Source organism: Oryctolagus cuniculus, chromosome 17 (genome assembly GCF_051225735.1).
Source record: "Oryctolagus cuniculus isolate XC-2025 breed Fujian yellow rabbit chromosome 17, ASM5122573v1, whole genome shotgun sequence".
NCBI lineage: Eukaryota > Metazoa > Chordata > Mammalia > Lagomorpha > Leporidae > Oryctolagus > Oryctolagus cuniculus.
Window position 1 is genome coordinate 1,238,189 of NC_142883.1, and position 21,623 is coordinate 1,259,811.

General features: G+C 70.0%; 1 protein-coding gene across 3 annotated transcripts in view; it reads right to left on the minus strand.

Annotated features, from left to right (window-relative positions):
* The window catches only part of BAHCC1 (BAH domain and coiled-coil containing 1), a 45,803-nt gene that overhangs the window by 19,703 nt on the left and 4,477 nt on the right, over positions 1-21,623 (minus strand). For 2 of the 3 annotated variants that reach the window (XM_089318587.1, XM_070060164.2), the window contains exon 3: positions 5,918-6,097. In XM_089318587.1, coding sequence (XP_089174713.1) covers positions 5,918-6,097 — 180 coding nt within the window. Of the gene's footprint in view, positions 1-5,917; positions 6,098-9,161; positions 9,364-21,623 lie in introns of those variants that run through there. The other variant, XM_070060162.2, reaches the window with a different exon arrangement.

Consider the following 21,623-nt stretch of genomic DNA (forward strand, 5'->3'; position numbering starts at 1 on the left):
CTGCTGCCTCTGAAGGAGCCCCCTCCCCAGCTTGGCTCACACCCCCACCCCAGGTGTCTCTTTTTCCTGGCTGGACGCCAGGTTGCCGTTTGTCAACCGGGTCTGGGGTCTCCCTGAGGTAGGAGAGGGACAGGGCCACTCTCAGCGGGCGTCAAGGGGCTGGCAATTCAGAGGGGTCCTGAGAGACCCCTGAGGCGTCGACTCTAAGGATGGCAGCTGCTAGCCTGCCCCTCCCCCACCCCGACTTCACCGGACCACCCGGAACAAACTGGGGCAGGTAGGACTCCTCCGGCTGTCCCAGAGTTCCCCCTGTCCCAGGTGGTGACGAGAGTGCAGGAGACCCCAAGTTTCCCCCAGGCAGCTGGACCCCAGAAGAGAGCTCCCCTCCACCATTCCCAAAGTCCCTGTATCACGGGATCCTCGTGCCATCAGGGGTACAACTCATGGGCCCCGTGACCCATGGACACCTGAGCCACGCCCTGAGAGCGCAGGTGCTCAAGGGGCCAGGTGGCGGACTGGCCTGGCTCGGTGGTCCCGCCCCCGTGCAGACACTGGGCCAGAGCCACCCCCTCCTCTGGCTCCGAGCCCAGCCCCCGCCCCGGACACTCCCCACAACGTAGGCTCGGAGCCACACACACCAGGGACACGCAAGTCCTTCCACTGAGAAACCTGCCCTGGCCCAGAGCTCACCCCGCCCCCGCCGGGACGTCCCCGGGCTCGGGGAAGGCGTCCCCGCCCTGCGCCGGCCCCTCCTGGGAGCCAGCCCAGCAGCTGTGTGCCAGTCCGGCCCCTGCTCGGGAGGATACGAGGCGGGGCAGGGGAGCGGCCCCGGGGAGCTCCTGCAGCCGTCCCCTTAATCCTGGGCTGTGCTGTGGATCCCCCTCCCAGGGCAGGGCCCGTGCCCCAGGGAGGTCTGGGCCTCCTGCCCGCTCGCCCCAGAGGAGCCGCTCTGCCCCCCGGACCCCTCCACTTCCAAACCTGGGCTGGGGTCCTGGCCCGGCTGGCTCCCCAGCTCACCTGCCCCAGCCCCAGCCCCTGAGGCCCTGGGTGGTGGACAGGGGCGGGGGGAGGGGGGGGCAGAGAGGGGTGAGAGGGGGCAGAGAGTGGCGGGGGAGGGTCCCCCAGCGAGAGGGAGACCCTTTGCTTCTCCCAACACCGTGTTTTTGAACGATGAAGAAGATAAATGACTTTCATGCGTCAGCAGCTGCTCCGAAGCTGGAAGGCAGGGCTGGTGTGGCCGGGTGGGGGTGGGGGCATTTCTGAGGACCGGGGGGCCGAGGGTCCCGGCCTGGCCAGGGCATAGCCAGCGGGGTAGACACGAGAAGGGCCCCGGAGGCTGGGGGCTGGAGCCCAGGGCCAGACTTCCCAGCCTGGTGCCCCTGCAGCCATGGGTGGACCACAGAGCTGGGCTGGGCAGCTGCCCCGGGGGACAAGGACAGAACTACAGGTGCAGGTCACGGCTGCCACTCCAGAGGGCCCTGCGGCCAGTCCCGTAACGCACACCATCAGCTCGGCACCTGACAGACGGCGGACATGGCCGGGCACCTTTGCTGGCCATGTCCAGGGTGGCGGGGGCAGGGAGGGAGCAGGTGTGCAGAGTGGACAGGAGACAGCTGGCTGCAGCTGACATCTGGGGCAGTGTCCGAGGGGCACAGCGGCCACAGGCTAGGGCAGGCGCCCGGGAGGAGCCCAGGGTGGCGTGAGCGTCTCTGCTCCCCATGGAGCCCTCCCAGGAGACCCGAGGCGGCCCCGCCCCCTCCCACGAGACGCCCTTCCTGGCGGTCAGCGGCGCCTCTGTTGACAGCGACTCCTGGCACGCAGGGCCGAGAACAGATCCAGGTCTCCAGGCAGCACTGGCCTGGGTTATGGCGGCTGCCTCAGCCCAGCAGGGGCTGCCGCGTGAGGCCCAGCCCCTCAGGGGGCAGGCAAAGCCACTGCCGGCAGTGCCAGCACTCCATACGGGCACCACATCCAGTCCCGGCTGCCCCACTTCCGACCCAGCTCCCTGCTCATGCACCTGGGAGAGCAGTGGAAGATGGGCCGAATGCTTGGGCCCCTGCACCCGCGTGGGAGACCTGGAGGAAGCTCCTGGCTCCTGGTTTTGGTCTGGTCCAGCCCTGGTCATTGTGGCTATCCAGGGAGTGAACCAGCGTATGGAAGGTCTCTCTGTCCACCCTACCCCCTGTAACTCTTTCAAATAAATCTTTAAAGACACCATGCTCTGACTGGGGGGACCCCAAGGCTTTGGAAGCTTAGCCAACAGGCCCGCACGCAGACCCCTGGGCACCCCAGCTAACCTCTGTGCACAGCCTGGAGGGCAGCTCTGGTCAGCAGGAAACGCTGTCCCTGGAGCCCACACCTCCCCCCACGGGCATCCAGGGCTGCTGTTCTGCCAGCCCCACCCCCCACCCGCAGCGGACAGGTACACCTGACCGGCAGCTGCTCCCCACCGGCCGGTTCCACCCCTCCGGGGGCCACGGCCAGCGGCCACAGGCAACGTGGAAGGGGCACCCTTGGCAGAGCCGCCAGCGCCTGCTCTGCCGCACGCGGGATCTGATGGGCTTTCGCAGTGTGGCTCAGCGGAGGTGTGGACTGCAGTGCCTGGCCCACCACAGCCCTGACCCCCGCATCCGCCCAGCGGGGATGCCCAGGCTCAGAGGGGACGAGAGCCCACAGGCTCCAGGCTGGACTACAGAGGGTGCCTCGCCTGCAGAACAGGCGGTGTGCCAGGCATAGCCGTGCTGCTGAAGGGACCAGCAAGACAGTTGGCATCCAGCCTGGACCCTCGTCAGGGGCCCCCGCACCTGTGGGGCCCGGGCCAGGCAGGCGGGAACCCAGGGCCCCACTCCCACCTCCCCACCTCACTAGGGTTCTGCGGCCGGGATGCCCCGTCCCACGCTGCCTTCCCCAGTGTGTGTCTCATCCCAGCCACCTCCGGCCGGCGGTCAGCGTGGAGCCTCTGGAGGGGACCGGGCCGCAGGGGCCTCCCCAGGGGCTGCCCCGCGCCCGTGCCATGGCCGTGCAGGGACGGCCACTGCTGGGGGACACCAGCAGGGGCTGCTGCAGGGGCCCCCCTCGGGGCACTCGGGGCCTCTGGGCCCCATGGTGGGTGGGCGTGGGGGGAACCCGTCCCGGCTCCCGCCAGCCCCGAGAAGCCCCCATGAGCCCTGAGGCCTCGAAGGAAGCTCAGGCTCGGGACAGGGAGCCATTGGCCGCTCTCGCGTGTAGCCCCGGCCCCGCTGGACGGCGGCCAGGCCCCGGGGCGGGTGTGGCTGTGACAGAGGCAGGCCTGGCGACAGCCAGCGCTGGCACGTGCACCCATGGCCGCCCACGGCTCCCCTCCAGGTGGCACGAGAGACCACGAGGAGGGGCCCCGGCTGCGGGGGCCTCACCGCTCCTGCTCCCCTAGCTGAGCCCCCAGGAACAGCGTCCCCTTTCATCAGCCCTGTGGGTGGTCTCAGCCAGCAGCCGGGGGCGGGGGGGACTGGGCTCCCTGACAACAGGGCCGGCTGGGCCCTGCCCGCGCCCCGCACAGGCTGGCTGGACAGTGACTGGTCACCTCCGCTCACTACACCCCACCCTGGGGCAGTCCGCCAGAGGTGGAGCCCACATCCCGGACTTGCACTGGACAGGCAGCTCAGCTCGGGCCCAGGACAGATGTTCTGGGTGGCTCCACCCCTCTAGGGCGCCCCCCCAAAATCCCCAGCTGGTCCTGGTGGGGGGAATGCAGGAAGTCCCGCCCCCGCTCCAGCGGCTGCCCTGCAGATGGCGAGGTGGGGGGGTCTTCCGGCTGGCTGGGAGGCCCTGCCTGGGGTGGGGTCACCTGGCTGACCCCCCCACAAGGACCCTGGCTCGCCTACCCCATCCTGGCCTCCCTGTGTCCCTGCCATCCTGCCGGCAGCCGAGGAAGTGCAGACCGGGCGAGGCCGGGCCTGGGAGGGGACCGCCCAGGCAGCCCACTGCGCCCGCAGCCCCCTCTCAGGCCGTGTCGCGTGCCCCCGCCCGCCCTGCCCCTCCCCCTGAGCACACACGGCCCAGAAGCGGGCCCCGGCACGCGGGAGCCAGCTGGCACCCAGTCAAACTAGCAGCCAGGCACGCTGCCAGGGCAGCCAGCCAGCCTGCCACTCGCACCGCCCGCCCGCCCCTGGCCGCACCGCCGGACGCACCACGTGGCTGCAGACGGCGGAGGGCGGGGGCAGGGAACCCCACAGAGGGGATCCCAGGCCGCACAGCCCAGCTGCAGGCAGGGAAAGGAGCCAGAGCAGGGAAACTGAGGCACGGGCCACAAAGGAGGCTGTGGCCCTCGGGCGCCCGGAACCCTGGCACCCCCAGGTGGGACCGGGCCGGGAGGAGCCACTGCCCGCCCCCCCAAGCCCAGGTTCAGCCCCAGGTGGCCCCACGCCCTGTCCTGAGGTCGGGGGTCCAGGCAGGCGTCCACTTCCCCTCGTCCGGCCCCAGCTTCGCCTGGCGGACTCGGCGGGGCCACGCAGAGGTGGTGCCAGCAGCCGGGCTGTGTCAGGGACAGGCACGCTCCCCGGGACGCACCGGGGCTGAGGCACAGGCACAGGCACCGCCCAGAAGCCCAGGGCTGCCCAGCCCTCAGGACATCCCCTGGACAGTGGGCAGGGGTGGGAACACGGAAGCCCCAGGTGGGCTGTCAGCGACCCCACCAAGGCAGCCGTTGGCACACGGGAAACGAGTGGTGGGAGGCCGTTGCGGCGCTGCCAGGAGCTGCTGTCCGCCCGCCCGCCCGCCCGCCCAGCAGGCCCCAGGGGGCGGGATGGGGCTTCCCGGGCAGGTGGTGCTACCCACAAACCACCCTCTCTGCTGGTGGGGCCCCCACAGCGGCACAGAGGGGAAGCGAAGACCCAGCCCCCGGCCCCAGGCTCTGCCCAGGGGCTGCCGCTGCCAGGAGCCACGTCCCAGGCTCCCCAGGCCTCTGCACCTGTGGCTGGGGCGGCATCACTTCCGTCCTGGGGCCGTCCCTGGCCGCTGCCCCGACAGCACCTCCACTCCCAGCAGACACCAGCGGATGGACGGGGGTGGGGGTGCCAGGGTCAGCGGCGGAGCCTCCTGCAGGTCCAGGAGGAGCCGGGGTGCAGAGGCGGAAGCGGGGGCCGGGCCAGTCTGGGCCGAGGGCCCCCTCCGCCCAGGAAGTACTGCCCAACACGTGCGCCCCCGGGGCGCCCAGAGCCCAGGCTATTTTAACAACTGTCACTCGTCACCTGTCCTGCTTGGAAAACAGCCCCTCTCTCGATGCACAAAGAGAGGTCTCTCCGGCTTCCAGCAGTGCCGGGCGCTAATCTCCCTGCCTGGAACCTGGGCGGCGCACGCCTTGGGCCCGGCTCTGTAAACACGCCGCCCGCCGCCCGGCACTCGGTGAGTTACGCAGCGCCGGGTGCCAGGAGTGGAGAGCCCTGCGCGCCCGCCGCCAGCTGCAATTACCTCTCCGCGTGCCAGCCAGGGTGGGGGGGCCTTCACCCCTCCCACGCCGCAGGGGACGGCCGGGGGCCGAGCAAACAGTGGGGAGCTGGGCCCCAGCCCCTCTTCCTGCTGGGGTCGCCCCTGCCTGGGAGGAGCCGCCTCGCCAGGACGCAGTGGGGCTCCAGGCAGGGCAGGGCCTCAGGACAAGTATCTATAAGGCACCCACTATGTGCCCGGGGGCCGGCTTCTGGGGAGGCCAGGGCCCGGGAGGGCCTCTGTCCCAGGCGCGGCCCAGGGATGACAGCCTGCGGCTCCGCCCGCCTGCCGGCCCATCTGGAGCCCACGCCTCCCGGAGTCTGGGGGCGAGGGCGTGGCCCAGCTGTGCTCCACATCCCTGGCTCCCCAGAGCCCTCCCGCCCCAGCCCCCGCTCCCTCTGCCCATCTGGAGCGCACATCTGGCCCGGCCCAGGCACTGAGGGCGCTGCCGACTCACCTTCGTGGGAGTGGGAGAACCAGATCTGGGAGGCGGCGGGGTGGGGGCCGCGGTAGGCCTGCTCCGCGGGGGAGGAGGCGGGGCCGCTGGGGTGCGAGGGGGCCGCTGTGCCCAGGCTGCTGGTGAGGAAGCTGCCCATGAACGAGGCGGCCGGGGAACTTCCCATCAAGCGGCTGCTGGCTGTGGACACAAGAGGCAGGGTGAGCGGCGGAGCCTCCGCCCAGCCCAGCTACACCTGCCCTCGGGCCTGACGGCCACCTCGGGGTCCTGCCCCCCACTGCTGCACACCCCCGTGAGTGCCACCACGTCACCGCCACCACCACCCTGTCCTGGGCTCCCAGGCCGGGGGTGGGCAGCTGCCAGGCCCCTCGGGTGCCAGGACGTGCGGGGTGTCTGCCCCCAGGGCCCGGGACCCGGCCCCGCCTCGGCAGCCCTGGCGAGACTGGCCTTTCTCCAGGCTGGGGTCTGCAGGCTCCTCCCTCGTCAGACTGGGGGGCCCCAGTGCCACATGAGCGAGGGGAGAAACCGAGTCGGGGGAGTCTGAGACGCAGGAAGGGAGGACGGGCACTGGAACTGGACGGACCCGCTGCTCACGACCCCTCAGGGCTGCCCAGGGTCAGCCATTCACCGCCCCTCCCCCACCAGAAGTTCTGTGGGCCTGGCAGGGGCTCGCGCCGCCGTCTCTCCCTGGTGGTGCAGGAACCTGGCAGGAGACGGGCAGCACCAGCCTCCGGCCTGCCCACCAGCCCGCCGTGTGCCCAAGTCCAGCGGCCAAGGCCAGGCCGAGTGAGCCTCCCTGGGTTGCCATGGCGACTGGCTCTCGCACACGCTGGACACACAGGGCTGTGCACGAGGCGGCCGCCCCGTGGGTGGTCTGGGCTGCACTGCGGGCCCCACCCGGGCAGGGCTCTCTGGTACTGCACCTTGTCACCCCCGTCCCACGGGCAGACAGCCTGGCCTGGGACCCTCCGGGGACTGGGGGGGTGGGGCCGAGCGCGAGGCCCAGCCCAAGGTGAGTCAGGGCAGCTGCTCCCGCGGGCCCAGCATTCATGGATTTACGATGCCTCGTTCAGCCTGGCTTGCCCGTGGCAGCTTCCCAGACAGAGGGTGACTCAGCAGGGGGCTGGCAAGGCCACGGGAGCCAGGGAGGAGGGGCTGCCCCATGGGACCCTGGCAGCGGCCGCCGCGCTGCACCAGTTCCCAGCCCAGGGCCCGCCTGTGGGAGCGTGGGCCCGGGCGAGCGGCCTCTCCCAGACACCGCCAGCCGCAGAGAAGGGGCTGGGGCGCTGGCCAGGGCCACAGGCAGGGAGAGGAAGCGTGGCCGTCGGAGGAGGGAGAGTTCTGGCCCGGGACACCGGCGGAGGTGCCCGGGAGCCAGGGACTTTCCGGACAGCAGGGCTGGGACTGCCGTGGCCCCGGCCAGACCACAGGCGTCCAGCCAGGGGAGCAGCGCCCGCGCCGGCCTCCGGGGCTGGACGGCTCTGGGACCCTTGGGGGCATGCCTGCGGGATGAGCTGGACGCTTTCTGAGCCCCGCCCAGGCCCGCCTCGTCCCTCGGGGCCCCCGCCCCCGCCCCTCCCAGGGAAGTCCCGCCTGCCTGCCCCTTCCCGGGGAAGGACTTCCCGGGGATCCAGGCCTGGGAACCCCACACCTTCAGCTCTCCCACACCACAGGCAGGCGGGGGCGGCCCCCTGGGGTGTCCACGTGGGGCCCGGGCAGGGGGAGCAGGCCTCCAGCCCAGAGTCCCACGTGGGGGGCTCAAGACAACAAGCCCCCCTCAGGAGACGGACGCTGGCTGTGGGCGGGGCTCCCAGACACCCCCAGCCCCCTCCACGAAGGTGGGAGCACTCCCAGGAGGTCGCCCTGCGCCCCACACCCACCCGCCTCTTGGGGTACACCTGGGTACCCCTGGCCTTGAGCTTGGGTGGCGAGGGGGAGGGGCTCCTGGGGGCTGCCCCACTCTGCTCTCCTGGTGCTGGGAACAGAGCACCAACGTGGTGCGCGTCCCCCGAGGCCACACCCCCGGCAGTGTCTGGGGAGCCCCAATCCCACAGACGGGGTCCCTGGGCCCAGAGCACCCGAAGAGACCCCCAGGAGGCTCCCTGGCCAACAGGCTGGCGCCTTGGGCGCTGCCAGCTTGGTTTGGGCACATGGTCGGTTGCTTGTCCCTGCCAAGGGGGCAGTGGGGGAGGGGACCGCTGGCTCCGAGACCCTCCCCGCCCACCAGCTCGGGAAACCTCAGGACAGAGCATCCCTGCCCTGCTGTCACCCCGACCTTGAGGTTGGAGCCACGGCCCCCCGCCCCCCCCAGCCCCCAACCCCAGAGCTGGTGCGGCGGCTGCCTGGGAGCGGGGCACAGCCTGGGCCCCGGCCAGGGCCAGAGCCACGCGGGCCAAGTCCGGCCGGGAACTAGGCCGAAGGCTCTTTCCTCTTGGCAAGGCGCTTGCCTGCTGGGTGCCGTGGTTACCGCGGCTCAGGAGGGGCAGCGGGCAGCCCCATGCAGGGCAGAGGCCGCCGGCCCCCCCGGACTGGACGCCACCAGGACCCCAGGTGGACGTGACGAGCCGGGGACGGGGCACGAGGGTGGGTGGGGGTTTGAGGGAGCCCCAGCCGTGGGCACCGGGGCCCCACCGCGAAGCCAGCCCCGGCCGCCACTGCCCTACTCGCCATCCCAGACTGGCAGCACGTCCAGAATTTTCCCAGGACAGGGACCTGACGCTGGGCGGGTCACTGCTGCCCGACAGGCCGTTCCGTGCTGGGCACCAGTCCCCAGCCAGCCGCCCCCGCTGCCGAGACAGGGCAGGCTCCGGTCCCAGCTCCAGGGCCACCTCAGCTCTGCCCAGGACACCACAGAGCCCTGGCCCAGGCACTAGGCTGGCTGAGAAAATGTTCCGGAAGCCAGCACGCTGGGAGGGTGACCGACACCCCCCAGGTGGCCCTGCTTGGCAGGTGCAGGCCCCATCGCGGGGAGGCCAGTCTGTGGCCACAGCCCAAGGCCCGAGGCCTCGCACAGGGAGCCAGGCTGCAGCCTCACCACGGACAGCGAGGAGCACAGCTGGGCGGAGCTGGGCCCGGTCCTGACACCCAGGGGCCTCTGTGTGCACGGCACACACAGGCGTCGCCGCGTGGCCCAGCAACAGGTGTGGGGCGGCCCGCGGGTGCTGAGCGCCACTGGGGCTGAGACGCAGACGGAGCCCCCCACCCCGTCCCGCAGGCCCCCGCCAGGTGTCCCCAGGAGACCCACCAGAGGCCAGGTCTGGGCGCCGGGACGTGCAGGAGGCCGGCTCGCCCACCAGGTCCCGGCTCCACGTGGGGACGCCAGCGTGAGCTGGAGGGTGGCGGGAGCCGGGCGCGGTGACAGGCATTTGTTTTGAGTTAAGTGAGCCAGGGAGACAGCGGCCTCCCGTTCTGGAAGCTGTGAAATGGGTTGTAAAAAAAAAAAAAAAAAGCGCTCACTGAGATGGCGGCGGCGCTCCCGGGAAACCAGCCCCTTCCCAGGCTCCCGGCTCCTGTTGCTCCCGGAAGCCCAGCTGACGGCTGCTGGCACCGGCCTCCCTCCCCGCGCCAGCTCCCTCCCCGCCCGCTCAGCACCAGCGCCCGCTCCAGCCGCCCAAGCAGACGCGGGCGGCCCGACAGCTGGACGACCGGCCTGGGGGGCCCCAGAGGGAGGCGGCCGGAAGGGTTGCAGCCCACCAGGGCCCTGCCCACATTCCACTCGTTCCAGGGACCCAGAGCAGGGAGCAGCCAGTCCACGCCCTGGGCTTCCTGCAGGATGCTGACCGCGGGGCTGCCCGGAGGAGGGGGTGGGCCAGGGAGAGCGGGCCCTGCTAGGAGGAGCCGCTCTGGGACCCTGCCCGACCCGGAGACTGGACCCGACGGGCAGGGCGTGCTCCCGCCGGGGCAGAGCCCGGGGGCCACACACAGGCCGGGCAGGACCTCAAGGAACCTGTCTAGGAGTCGGCGCTGGCCTGCCCCTGGCCCCTGGCAGCAGGAGGTCGGGGGCATCAGGGGCAGAGCCAGGCTCACTCAGGTACGAGGTGAACTCCAGCCTGCCCCGAACGGCAGCCCCAGGACCCCAGCCCCCGCCCACAGACCTCAGACCCGAAGGCCATGAGGCCGCGTCCACCCCTCCACCACCAAGCAGCAGGCTGGCCTTCCTTAGACACCACAGGGCCCCGTGCCATCCCGGGAGCCCCCTCCCCCCGGAGCCCCACCCCCAGCCCAGGGCTCAGGTGTCCAGCTCTGCCCACTGGCACCTTGCTGGGCCCAGGCCTGACTGCCACCAGCCCGGCCCAGCCAGTGCCCACAGCTTCACGAAGGCAGCTGGACAAGGAGGGGACAGGACAGGCAACAAAGCAGGGGCAGGAGGCGGAAGGGGTCGGAACCACAGCTGGGGGACAGGCGGCCAAGAATGTGGAGCTGTGGGCGTGGGCAGGGACGGGGCAGCCTGCCCGAGAGAACCTTCCAGAAGCCCCTGATGGCCCACAGGGAGTGCCAGTCAGGCCATAATAGGAAACTCTGCGGCCGAGCCACCGGCAGCCGGGAGGGAGAGGCAGGATCCCGTTAGAGAGCCGTCCAGCTCAGGGGACAGGCCGCCAGGCTCCGACCGCGCACACAGGGCCCTCCCCTCCCCACCCCCAGCCCTGCCCTGGCCAGGACACGCCCTGGTCCCCACGCTCCCAAGGGCGGCCAGGGCAAGCGGTGGGGGTGTGGGAGGGTGACTGGGCGGTCAGCACCACCCAGCGCCGGGGCTGGAGCATCATCCTCAGTGAGCACGCGGTCACGCCCCCGGGCCCAGACGCAGGAGGTGCACACGTGAGGACAGGCACACGCACTTCACACACATGTAATATACAGCACACGTCGCTCACCTGCACACACGGCCACTCACATGCACTGAGGACACGCACACACGATTACACGTGTGCACACATGACCAGTGCTCTCTCACTGCACTGTGAGGACACGCACACACGACTACACGCTTACACGCATGCACACATGACCATGGTGCTCTCACTGTGCTGTGAGGACACACACATGATTACACATGTGCACACATGACCAGTGCTCTCTCACTGCACTGTGAGGACACGCACACACGACTACACGCTTACACGCATGCACACATGACCATGGTGCTCTCACTGTGCTGTGAGGACACACACATGATTACACATGTGCACACATGACCATGGTGCTCTAACTGCACTGTGAGGACACGCACACAACTACATGCGTGCACACATGACCACGGTGCTCACTGTGCTGTGAGGACACACACACGGTTACACATGTGCACATATGACCAGTGCTCTCACTGCACTGTGAGGACACACACAGTTACACGTGTGCACACATGACCATGGTGCTCTAACTGCACTGTGAGGACACACACACATGATTACACGTGTGCACACATGACCACGGTGCTCCCACTGTGCTGTGAGGACACACAGACGATTACACACGTGCACACATGACCACGGTGCTCTCACTGTGCTGTGAGGACACACACACGACTACACGCGTGCACACATGACCAGTGCTCTGTGCTGTGAGGACACGCACACGCGAGTGCACACAAGCACACATGGCCACTCTGAGCGGGGGTGGCCCTGGGGTAAGGCCTGTGGGAGCCTCTGCTCCGCTGCACCCAGGTGGGGAGGGGCTGCAGGTGGCGGCTCCCCCCGACCCCCGGCCGGGCTGCACATCCTCGGGCACCCCCCACCCCCCTCCCGCCGGGCTGCAGGTGGCGGCTCCCCCCCCGACCCCCCCCCCGGCCGGGCTGCACATCCTCAGGCTCCCCCGACCCCCCCCCCGGCCGGGCTGCACATCCTCGGGCACCCCCCAACACCCCCCCCCGGTTCTGAGAGGTCACAGCCCCTGCCCAGGGCGCACGGACGCGGCTCAGCTCCTCTCCGGCCAGCCCAGCCCCACGGGACAGGGGCCCCTCCGCCGCCCTGGGAGCCGGACTCGCCCGGGCACCGCGTCTGCCCTGGGCTCGCCGTCACCCGAGGCCTGGAGGCTGGGCCGGCTCGGGGGGGGGGGGGTCTCAGCACCCACCAGTCGCCTCCACCTGACAAGGCTCCCACCCAGCACCCAGCACCCAAGCGGCGGAGACTGGTCTGCGGCAGCCAGAAAGGAGCGCGGGGCAGCTCTGGCCATGGGGCTCACTGGGACGGGGGGCTAGCAGGGCCCGGGCAGCCCAGGAGCTGCGGGGTGACGGGGCCCAGCCAGCCCCCTACGCCGCCCTCACCTCCCGGCTCACACCCGGCGTCCTCTGGGAAGCCCGTTTCTGGGAGCACCCAGTGGGGTAACTCCCCGGCAGCCGGGGCACAGCGACCGTGGGGACGCCCCAGCCACCCATGGGCTCACAGTGAGGAAACAGGAGGGCACGGTGACACTGGGCAGGGTGGGGCGGCCGGGGGAGGACGGAGGCAGGGACCCCAATTCCGTCACTGCCTCCCCTCCAGCCCACCCGGCTCAGGTGTTTTCCCACCTGGGGGGGGGGCAGAGGGGCCAGGACAGGGGCACCTGCGGGGCCACGCCCTCCTCCTCCCCGGCCCTCCCAGAGGGGACACGGAGGCCGAAGGGCCCACGCCAGAGCACAGGTGACTCCAGGCGCCCCACACAGTGCAGGGTGGGGGCAGCCACGAGGCCCATGGGGAGCCTGGAGGGAGACCCAGCGGGAAGGCTGCCAGCTCCCCCAGGCCCCACCCTCTAGGACCCCCCCCGCCGGCCCCCTGCCCCAGGGCCAGGGGCAGGAGGGGACTGAGGGCTTCACACCCCCAGTCACAATGTCTGTGTCCAGCAGGGGCACAGTAGGGACAGGGCTCATCCGGGTGGGCGGCCGGGGACCCTGCTGGGGCTGCACAGGGGGCAGCAAGGGCTTCCCCGGGTGCAGGCCCACTGCTGACCCCTGGATGCACGCTGGTATCCACCCAGCGGGCCCAGGGCCAGCTCCCCACTCCCACGGGGACCCAGGGCGGGCCAGGGGAGGGAGGTACACTGTACCTGCCCTGGAGCCTGGCAGAGCTCACGGCAAGCGGGGGAGGGGCACACAGGTGAGCACAAGGTACCCGGTACCCCACACAGGCAGGCAGCTGGCCCAGGGACGGCCGGAGAAAGAGCGGCCCAGACCAGCAGGCGGCTGGCTGGCCACCAGAGCCCGAGCCATGCCCAAGCTCCACCCAGACGACGAAACGCCCCCAGCTCACACGTCGGTCACCTCCTGTCTGCCACGTCACCCACCCCGGACTCCGACCCTGGCCCTCCTTCTCCTGGGGGTCCCCGCGGCCTGTGGGACTCTGGGGGCCAGCAGGCCCCACCCATTAGTGGCATGTCCAGGAACAGGCTCCCTTCCCAGGGGTAGGACAAAATGGGCGTCTGCTGTGGACAGCAGGGCCCTGGCCCTGGCCGGGGAGGGGCCCTGTGCCGGGGTGGATGCTAGTGTGGCAGGACGTGGAGGACGGGGCGGGGGGAACGTGAGGGGGTGGGGAGCGTCCAGTCCCGGCGCCCAGGGCCAAGGGCCAGAGGCTGCAGTGAGCCCGGAGCTTGAACCTGGCCAGGCCTCGCAGAAAGAGGCCGAGGGGAGGCGGCGGCCCCGGGTGTGGCCAGCACGAGGAGTGGTCAGGCCTCGGGGAAGGGGCCGCTGTGGCCGTGCTGGGCAGCCTGAGGCAGCGCCGAGCACCCCAGGCCCCTCCCGGTGAGCAGCGAGGGGACCGGCCTCCAGCCACAGGGCAGAATGCCGCGGTGAGGACCTGTCACAGCCCCGGAGGGGACAGAAAGCCGGCTGGGGGCCGTGAGCTGCCCCAGGCCGATGACAGCCAGAGGGGCTTGGAGGGGACCCCACAGCGGGGCCGTGAGACCCTGCCCCAGATCTCCGACTGCAGAGGGACGTAGTGCTTGCTGCCTTGGGCTGGACATGGGGCTGGCTGGACAGCAGACACCCAGGGGAGACGGGCACCCGGGAGGCAGGGGGCAGAGAGAAGGGAGCCTGGAGAGACCACCCAGGGACACCCGAGCGCCAGAGAAGTCGGCGAAGCGGACGCCCGAGGCCAGCAGCGGCCTCCTGGTCCCCGCGGCCCAGCCCTGCTGTCCGCCGCCCAGGCCTGGTGCTGAGGCCTCGGCAGCATTCACGCGTCCATCTCCCGCCCGACGGGCCCTGGGCCTGGCCGAGGGCGGCCCCCAGCACCCCTGCTGCGTGTCCTCACGTCGTAGCGGCTCTTCAGGGTTAGCCTAAGGATGCGCTGCAATTTAATTTAGGTTTAATTTTAACATTAATTTAAAGTAAATTAAAAGCTTATTTTTAGGATACCCAAAGGGATGTAAAATGTCTCAAAAAAAGGGGCTGGTTTCCAGGCAGACTGGCCACAGGTGACCTCCCGGCCCGGGGTGACCACGGCACAGGCCGGGCAGCTGCTCAGGGCGGCCCTGCCGTGCAGGCCAGAGCTCCCCGGCCCAGGCCGCGCACCCCGACTCCACCATCAGCCCCCAGGCCACCTCACTGCATCGACAGCTCGGCTACCCACAGGCACGCGGCAGCGACAGCGGGCACCACGCTGGACCAGGAGCGCAGGGGCAGGAAGACACAGGCAGCACCTGGGGTCTGCAGGCAGAGCGGAGCAGACGGCACGGGGTGGCACAGCCAAAGCCACCGCCTGCCCCGGCCACCCAGCAGCGAGCCGGGGACGGCCGTGGACTCCAGGGAACGCGGTGTCTCTCAGGCAATGAAGGGAGCAGGGCTCACCTGCGGCATCTCCCCTGGGCCGGCCTGGGCTGCTCCCGGGGGACCCTCGGAGGCCCCCTGAGACACAGCCTCCGGGCAGGGCCGCGGCCCTGGTCCCCCTCATGCCAGCGCACGTGGAGGGTGACAGGTGGCTTCTCCTCTGGTGCCAGGGGCAGCAGCCAGGGGCCAGACTACGGAGGCCTCAAGGCCACAGGACCCCAAGAGAGACAGCGGAGGGAGGACGGTCTCCCTGGGACCACGCCCACTGCCAGCAGCGCCTGCCCAGTCCCGGGGACAGCCACGGCCTCCCAGACCTCCAGGCCTGTGCTGGGCAGGGCTGTGCGCCGCCAGGCTCCAGGACCAGCCCACAGGACGGCCGCCTCCCGCCGAGTCCCACTCCTCCTCCGGCGGGCTGGGACCCTCAGCCTGTCTTCTAAGCGAGAGGCAGGCGGGGACCACCACTGCTGCCTGCTGGCCCCAGGGGGCGGGCTACCACGCCCTGAACCAGGCCTGGCACCGCCTGCAGGGGCCTGGGGGGGCTCCCGCCACTCAGGTCTAGGAAGCGAAGCAGCACAGCAGGGAGGGCTTCGGTCTCCAGGGCCGTGGCCCCTCACCGGCACCTCACCGGCACCGCCGGCACCGCCGGCACCCCGGGCAGAGGCACCCAGCTCCAGGGAGAGACTGGCTGATGCCAGCAGGTGCACGGTCCCTCTCCAGGCCCTAGTGTGCATGCCCCGGCCCCTGCCAGACACCACACCCGGGGGTCAGAGGGCCTGCTGGGGACACACCCAGAGGTCAGGGGGCCTGCTGGGGACACACCCGGGGGTCAGGGGGCCTGCTGGGGACACACCTGGGGGTCAGGGGGCCTGCTGGGGCCACACAGGGGGTCAGGGGGCCTGCTGGGGCCACACCTGGGGGTCAGGGGGCCTGCTGGGGACACACCCGGGGGTCAGGGGGCCTGGTGGGGACACACCCGGGGGTCAGGGGGCCCGCTGGGGACACACCTGGGGGCCAGGGGGCCTGCTGGGGACACACCCAGAGGTCAGGGGGCCTGCTGGGGACACACCCGGGGGTCAGGGGGCCTGCTGGGGACACACAGGGGGTCAGGGGGCCTGCTGGGGCCACACAGGGGGTCAGGGGGCCTGCTGGGGACACACCCGGGGGTCAGGGGGCCTGGTGGGGACACACCCGGGGGTCAGGGGGCCTGCTGGGGCCACACCTGGGGGTCAGGGGGCCTGCTGGGGCCACACCTGGGGGTCAGGGGGCCTGCTGGGGCCACACCTGGGGGTCAGGGGGCCTGCTGGGGACACACCCGGGGGTCAGGGTCCTGCTGGGGACACATCCGGGGGTCAGGGGGCCTGGTGGGGCCTGGGCACCGAGCAGACAAGAAATGAGCCACATCCCAGGGCTGGGTCCCGGCCCAACCAGGTCCCTCCGCCATGGCAGGGTGCACAGCGGCTCTCTCTGGGGTCAGGCGGCTCCGCCACGGCACCCCCGACACCCCCTGGCCGTGTATGCGCCTGCCTGGCGGCCTGGTTAGCCAACACCTCCTGAGGGCAGCACCAGCAGCCTCCAAACCCCTGACGGCAATGCGGCCCTGGCCAGGCAGGCCCCACGACCCCCATGGGTTCCCCCACCCCTGCCTGGTCAGGCTCGCTCCACCCTGCTTCCTAAGGCAGCTCCCCCAAGCCCCCCTTGGAGTCCTTCCAGGATGGGGGTGGCTCGGGGGCCGGAGCCTCCCATGCCCACACACGTGTGCACGCACACCCCAGTCCGGGCACTCTCGCCAGCCTCCAGGGGGAGGCCAGCTGGCAGCTGGGGGCCCAGACGGGGGGCGGGCACCAGCCCTAGGCACATGGTCAGGGTGGCCAGCCTGCAGCTACTCGACGTCTCTGGGGGCAAACTGGTGGTGGGGGCCAGGGCCGGGAGACCCCACTGCTCAGGGCAGACTTGCGGTGGGGCCGGGTTGTGAGCCCTCCTCCCTTCATCGCCTGAGAGGCGCCCGGGTACCTGGAGTCCATGGCCATCCCTGGCCATCCCCTGGGGCAGCCCCAGGAAGCACAGAGCAGGGGTCAGGGGATGTGGTCTGAGTGGCCATGCCCACCTGGGTTCGGGCACTGGGACTTCAGAGCCCACCCAGAACTCCGGGAGAAGGGACTGGGGGCAGCTGAGAGGTGGGGGCCCAGTGACCAGGGTGGCTCAGTATTTGGGGACCTCCAGGGACAGCAGAGCCCCACGGCCAGGCCTGCGGCTGGCCCAGCACCTGCAGGAGGGCTCAACTTGATGTGGGAACGGCACGCAAAGCAGGAGCTCCCACAGTGCAGAGCCGAGCTCCGCGGAGGCTCCGGAGGGTCCTGCGGCAACAGGAGCGACGGGTGTGTGTGTGTGTGTGTGTGCCCTGCGGGGTCACCGGGCTCCTGCGCCCACTCCCTCGGGCGGGCAGCCAGGGGCTGAAGGACGGAACAGGTGGCCAGGAAGTGGAGAGGGACACACTCCACTGTGTGGGGCTGCCAGAATCGGAGTCCTCGGCCACCAGCTGTGAGCGCGGGTTCCAGGGTGCGTGCGCGTGACCAGGAAGATGGTGTGGTGCCGGACAGGCCCCTGGGCCGCTGTCCCGCAGGGGGCACAACTGGGCCAGTTTCCCTGCTGGCCGCCACGCCCACCCACACCCGTGTGCAGCTCGGGTCCCTGGGGTCTCCGGTGCGGCTGCCCCCAGTCCTCCCGGCTCAGCCCCCGCCCCATCCTCCTGGGGTCTGCCCGCCCCACCCCCAGCCAGCTCTGCTCCCAGCACGCTGGCCTCCAGTGGCCTGTCCATGGCGCCTGCCCCTGAGCCATTCCAGCAGAGGAAGGAAGTCCTCCAAATGCCCCAGGACGGGCAGGTGGGGGGACCCCAAGCCCCGGCTCCCCCCAGCAGCAGGCTCATTCCTCAGCTCCCGCGGCCGTCGACCCTCTCTGCGGTGGGGCGCCCCAACAAGCCACCCCCAGCGCTGCCCCTGCCAGGGACCCGCCCGCGCACAGGCCTCTACCGCAGCACAAACCACCCCGCTGCCCTCCCCCACTCCGGAAACGTCCTGAAAACCACGTCTGTGGGGCCGGCGCCCTGGGTTAATCCTCCGCATGTGCCGCCGGCATCCCATGTGGGCGCTGGTTCTAGTCCCGGCTGCTCCTCTTCCAGGCCAGCTCTCTGCTGTGGCCCGGGAGGGCAGTGGAAGATGGCCCAAGTGCTCGGGCCCTGCACCCGTGTGGGAGACCAGGAGGAGGCACCTGGCTCCTGGCTCCTGGCTTCAGATCGGTGCAGCTCCGGCCATAGCGGCCATCTGGGGAGTGAACCAGCGGAAGGAAGACCTCTCTCTCTCTAACTCTCAAATAAAATAAAATCTTAAAAAAAGAAAAAAGAAAACCACGTCTGTGCCTGCACAGACGGGGGAGGGGCTGCCTCTGGTCCCAGGTGCACCGGGTCCTCCGAGAACACTCGGGGAAGCGACGCCCCCAGCCCAGACCCCGGAGCGTGGGGGGCCCGACACCCTGTCCGCTCCGTCCACTGTCCCAGGTCAGCCTGCAGAAGCCGATCCCCGGCTGGTCCACTCTGGCACCTAAGGGCTCAGACGGCTGCAGCCACTGGCTCCCAGCTTGGGCCCTGGACGCCTCCCCTCCAGGCCCGAGGCTGGGGCAGGCCCAGGGCCAACCTCCCCGCCACCCGGGACCCACCCAGCCCCAGGTGCTGGGGTGCAGCTGCTGGCAGGGCTGAGGGAGGCAGTGGTATTATACACGACCACACCAGGGGCAGCCCACTGACAAATAGGCCTGCGTGATCTGAACGGTACATTATCCCATAGAAACGTCGGCCGGCAGCAGGGCCCAGCCGAGGCGCGGCACGGCCCCACACCCGAGGCCTTCCTCGCCCAGCTGTGCGGACACCGCGCGCTGCCTGGGGCTAGGGGCTCTGCTGGGTACGCGTCACTCTGGTGGGGGGAAACGGGCCCCAGGAGTTAACGGGGGCTGGGGAGCCCCAGGAGGCAGTCACCCGTTGGGCCGGCCGCGCGCGGGGCAGCCGCTCACAGCCCGTGGAGCCACGGGTGCCCTGGAAGGGACGCCTGCAGCAGCTGTGTGCCCCCGGCTGGGACGACCAGGCAGAGGGCGGCTCCCTGGTGGGGGCCTGCACACTTACGGGAGGGAGGAGCAGGCCTCTTCCAGGAGGAAGGGCAAGGGGACGCTGGGGTCAAGGCCGGGGGAGAAGTCCATCTGTCCATCTGTCCCGGCCAGGCCCTGCTCAGGGATGCAGGCGGTGCTGGGACCCTGGGCCCAGTCCAGGGGCATTCTGGGAAGTGTAGTCAGGGGAGGCAGGTGGGCTTCTGGCTGGGGAGCAGCCCAGGATAAGGGAAGTACACAAGGGGGTCACCGGGACCCCACGCCGGGGGCAAGGACAGCTCTGCGGGCAGCGGCTGCCCGCTGACACCTGCCGCCTGGACAGGCCGGCTGGGCGGGGCTCCGCCTCGGAGGCCCCAGTCCCGGTGGGGAGACCCCGGGCTCCCCCAAGACCCAGGCCCCAGGTTCTCGCCGCTGCCGTGCTGCTTTGGGAGGGAGAGCGGTGCCGCCTGCCGGGTGCCGCGGGAGGCCCGGTGCGGCTCGACGGCACGTTATTTATGCTCACAGCCGCGCTGATGACATATGTAAGTTGACAGCGAACATCCTATCAACTTGCTGGAGTGTATCTTGATTGTTAAAACACACTCTTAAAGGTGTACGACCATTTATCAAATTAAAACAGCCGAGCCTCGCAGGTTCCCTTCCCGCCTCTCCCCTCCCTCCTGGGGGACCCCGCCTCGGCGACCCCTCCCCTCCCCGCCCCAGGCCGGGGCAAGCCCACTAATCGCCAAGAAGTGACAAATGCCAGAAGCCCCACCAATTAAATTTAAACTCATGCAAAGCTCAGTGGCTAGTAAATTATTATTTTTATTAGCTTGAACCAAGTTCCCGTAAGAGAGAAAGTCAACTCGCTCCCATGAATGGCTCTCGGATAATTTATTTAACTCCGTGCTCCTTGCCAAAGCCTGGAATATTTTTAGCTCGTTCTGTTGTTGGATTTGGCTTTTTTATGTGTGTTTCTGAGGGGTATTTTTAGCCTCACCCATGTCATTCTCGCAGCCTCCCGTGAGTCGCGTCCTGTCTGTGCGGGCTGCTGGACCCTGTCTGGCGGGGAGACGGAACGCCTAAGAATAGCCGGGCGTCGTGTGGGGGTGCGCCGCACACCAGGCCGCTCGCCACACTAATTTGCCTCATTACCCACGTGACCTGGATCCTCGGGCGGGAACCGCCCCCCACCCCGGGCAGACGTGGTGGCAGCACCGTGCCCCGCGGAGCGAGCACCCGCATTCCACACGAGGCCGGGATGGCGGCCCCGGGCGGAGCTTTGATGTCTGGCTCGGTGGCCGGGAGCCCGGGAGCAGGGTGGGCCTGGCCCTCGACGAGCAACGCTTTTCACACCTACTTAACGTCGGTGACTCCGCACGGCGCGTCACCGTGTCACCGAGTTAATGAGGTATTTACGAAAATGCACCCCCCCACACACACACAAAACGCCACCACCAGGGAGGAGGCGCGGCGCCTTCGCGGGGTCTCCCCGCGAGGAACTACCTGGATCCCTCCCAGGGCTTTCCTGGTTTTGTTTCTGGATGGAAGCACTTTGAGCAGGAGCCGACGGCGGGGCGGGGGGCGCTGACGCCCCAGGGACCACCAGAGGGGGCGGGGCACCCACAGGGCTGCGACCAGACCCGCGGCAGCACCCAGCACCGTGGGGTCATCCAGAGATGCACCGACAGGGGCGGCCGGAAGGGGGGAGAGGCCGGGCCACCTCCCGATCAAAGGGCGGGGGAGGGGGAGGGCGGGGCGGGGCCCCAGCAGCCGGGTGCTCCTGGATTTTGCCCCCCCCATTTCACAGCTTTGCTCCCGACCATCTGCATTAGACACAGAATCTGACACTGCACTAAAAATACGCACGTTTTCGCGGCACCTTTTGGTGACAAGGTTACTGAGCAGCGCGGCGAGGCCGAGGCTGGCGGCACTTTCATTTTTACAAACACAAACTCGGTCCCGCCGGGGTTCCCGGGGCCGCCGGCAGGCACGTGCTGGCCAGCGGCCGCCGCGGGAATCCCTCGGCCGGGAGAAGCAGGGTCGGCCCGTGTGGGAGCCGCACACAGGGGAAGCCCCTGGCCAGGCCGTCCTGGGAAGTGGGGGGAGCCTGGCACACTGGCCGTGTGGAGGCCCACACACACGACGCGAAGTCAACAGGATAAAGTAACTGAACGAAGTTTTTTTCCTTTCTGCACTGAACCACACACGAGCGAGGGGTCCGCGGTCTGGGGTCCGGGGTCCGGGCCATTCCTCACGGCTCGTGCACCCGCAACCCAGCTCCCGGCAGCAGCAGGGGCTTCCCACTGGACGCTCGGCCAGGCTCCCGGACAGGCTGACCGCCTCCCCGCACAACAGGGCCCTGGCGTCCTCTGGCTGCAGGGGGCACGTGGCCCTCCAGCCCCTCCAGGGCTCCCCGAGCCCCCATGAGGGTCCAGGCCAGGAGCAGCCGAGGCAGGACGCAGGCCCGGCCCTCTGTGGCCTGCGCTCCAAAAACCACGTGGCCACACTCAGAAAAAGCCAGACAAAGGTCCAGGCCACCACGGCGTCCCCACCTGACTGGGGTCACCTCGGTCTGGCGCGCGGGGGCGGGCGGGCAGCCGTGACCTGGACAGGGGACTCCAGCGTGGCCTCCCCAGGCAGACATCCCCTGCCCTTGCAGCCTCGGGGGGTCAGCGCCCACCCCCCAAGCTGTGACCGGAGAGCGAGCCACGGGAGGGGCCAGCGATGCTCCCTCCCCGCCCCCACCCTGCAGGCCCGGCCTCCCCACCCCACAAAGGGCGCTGGCAGAGGCCCGGTGTGCGGAGGGGCTGGTGGGGGAGGGGCAGCTCGCCCAGGCTCAGGCAG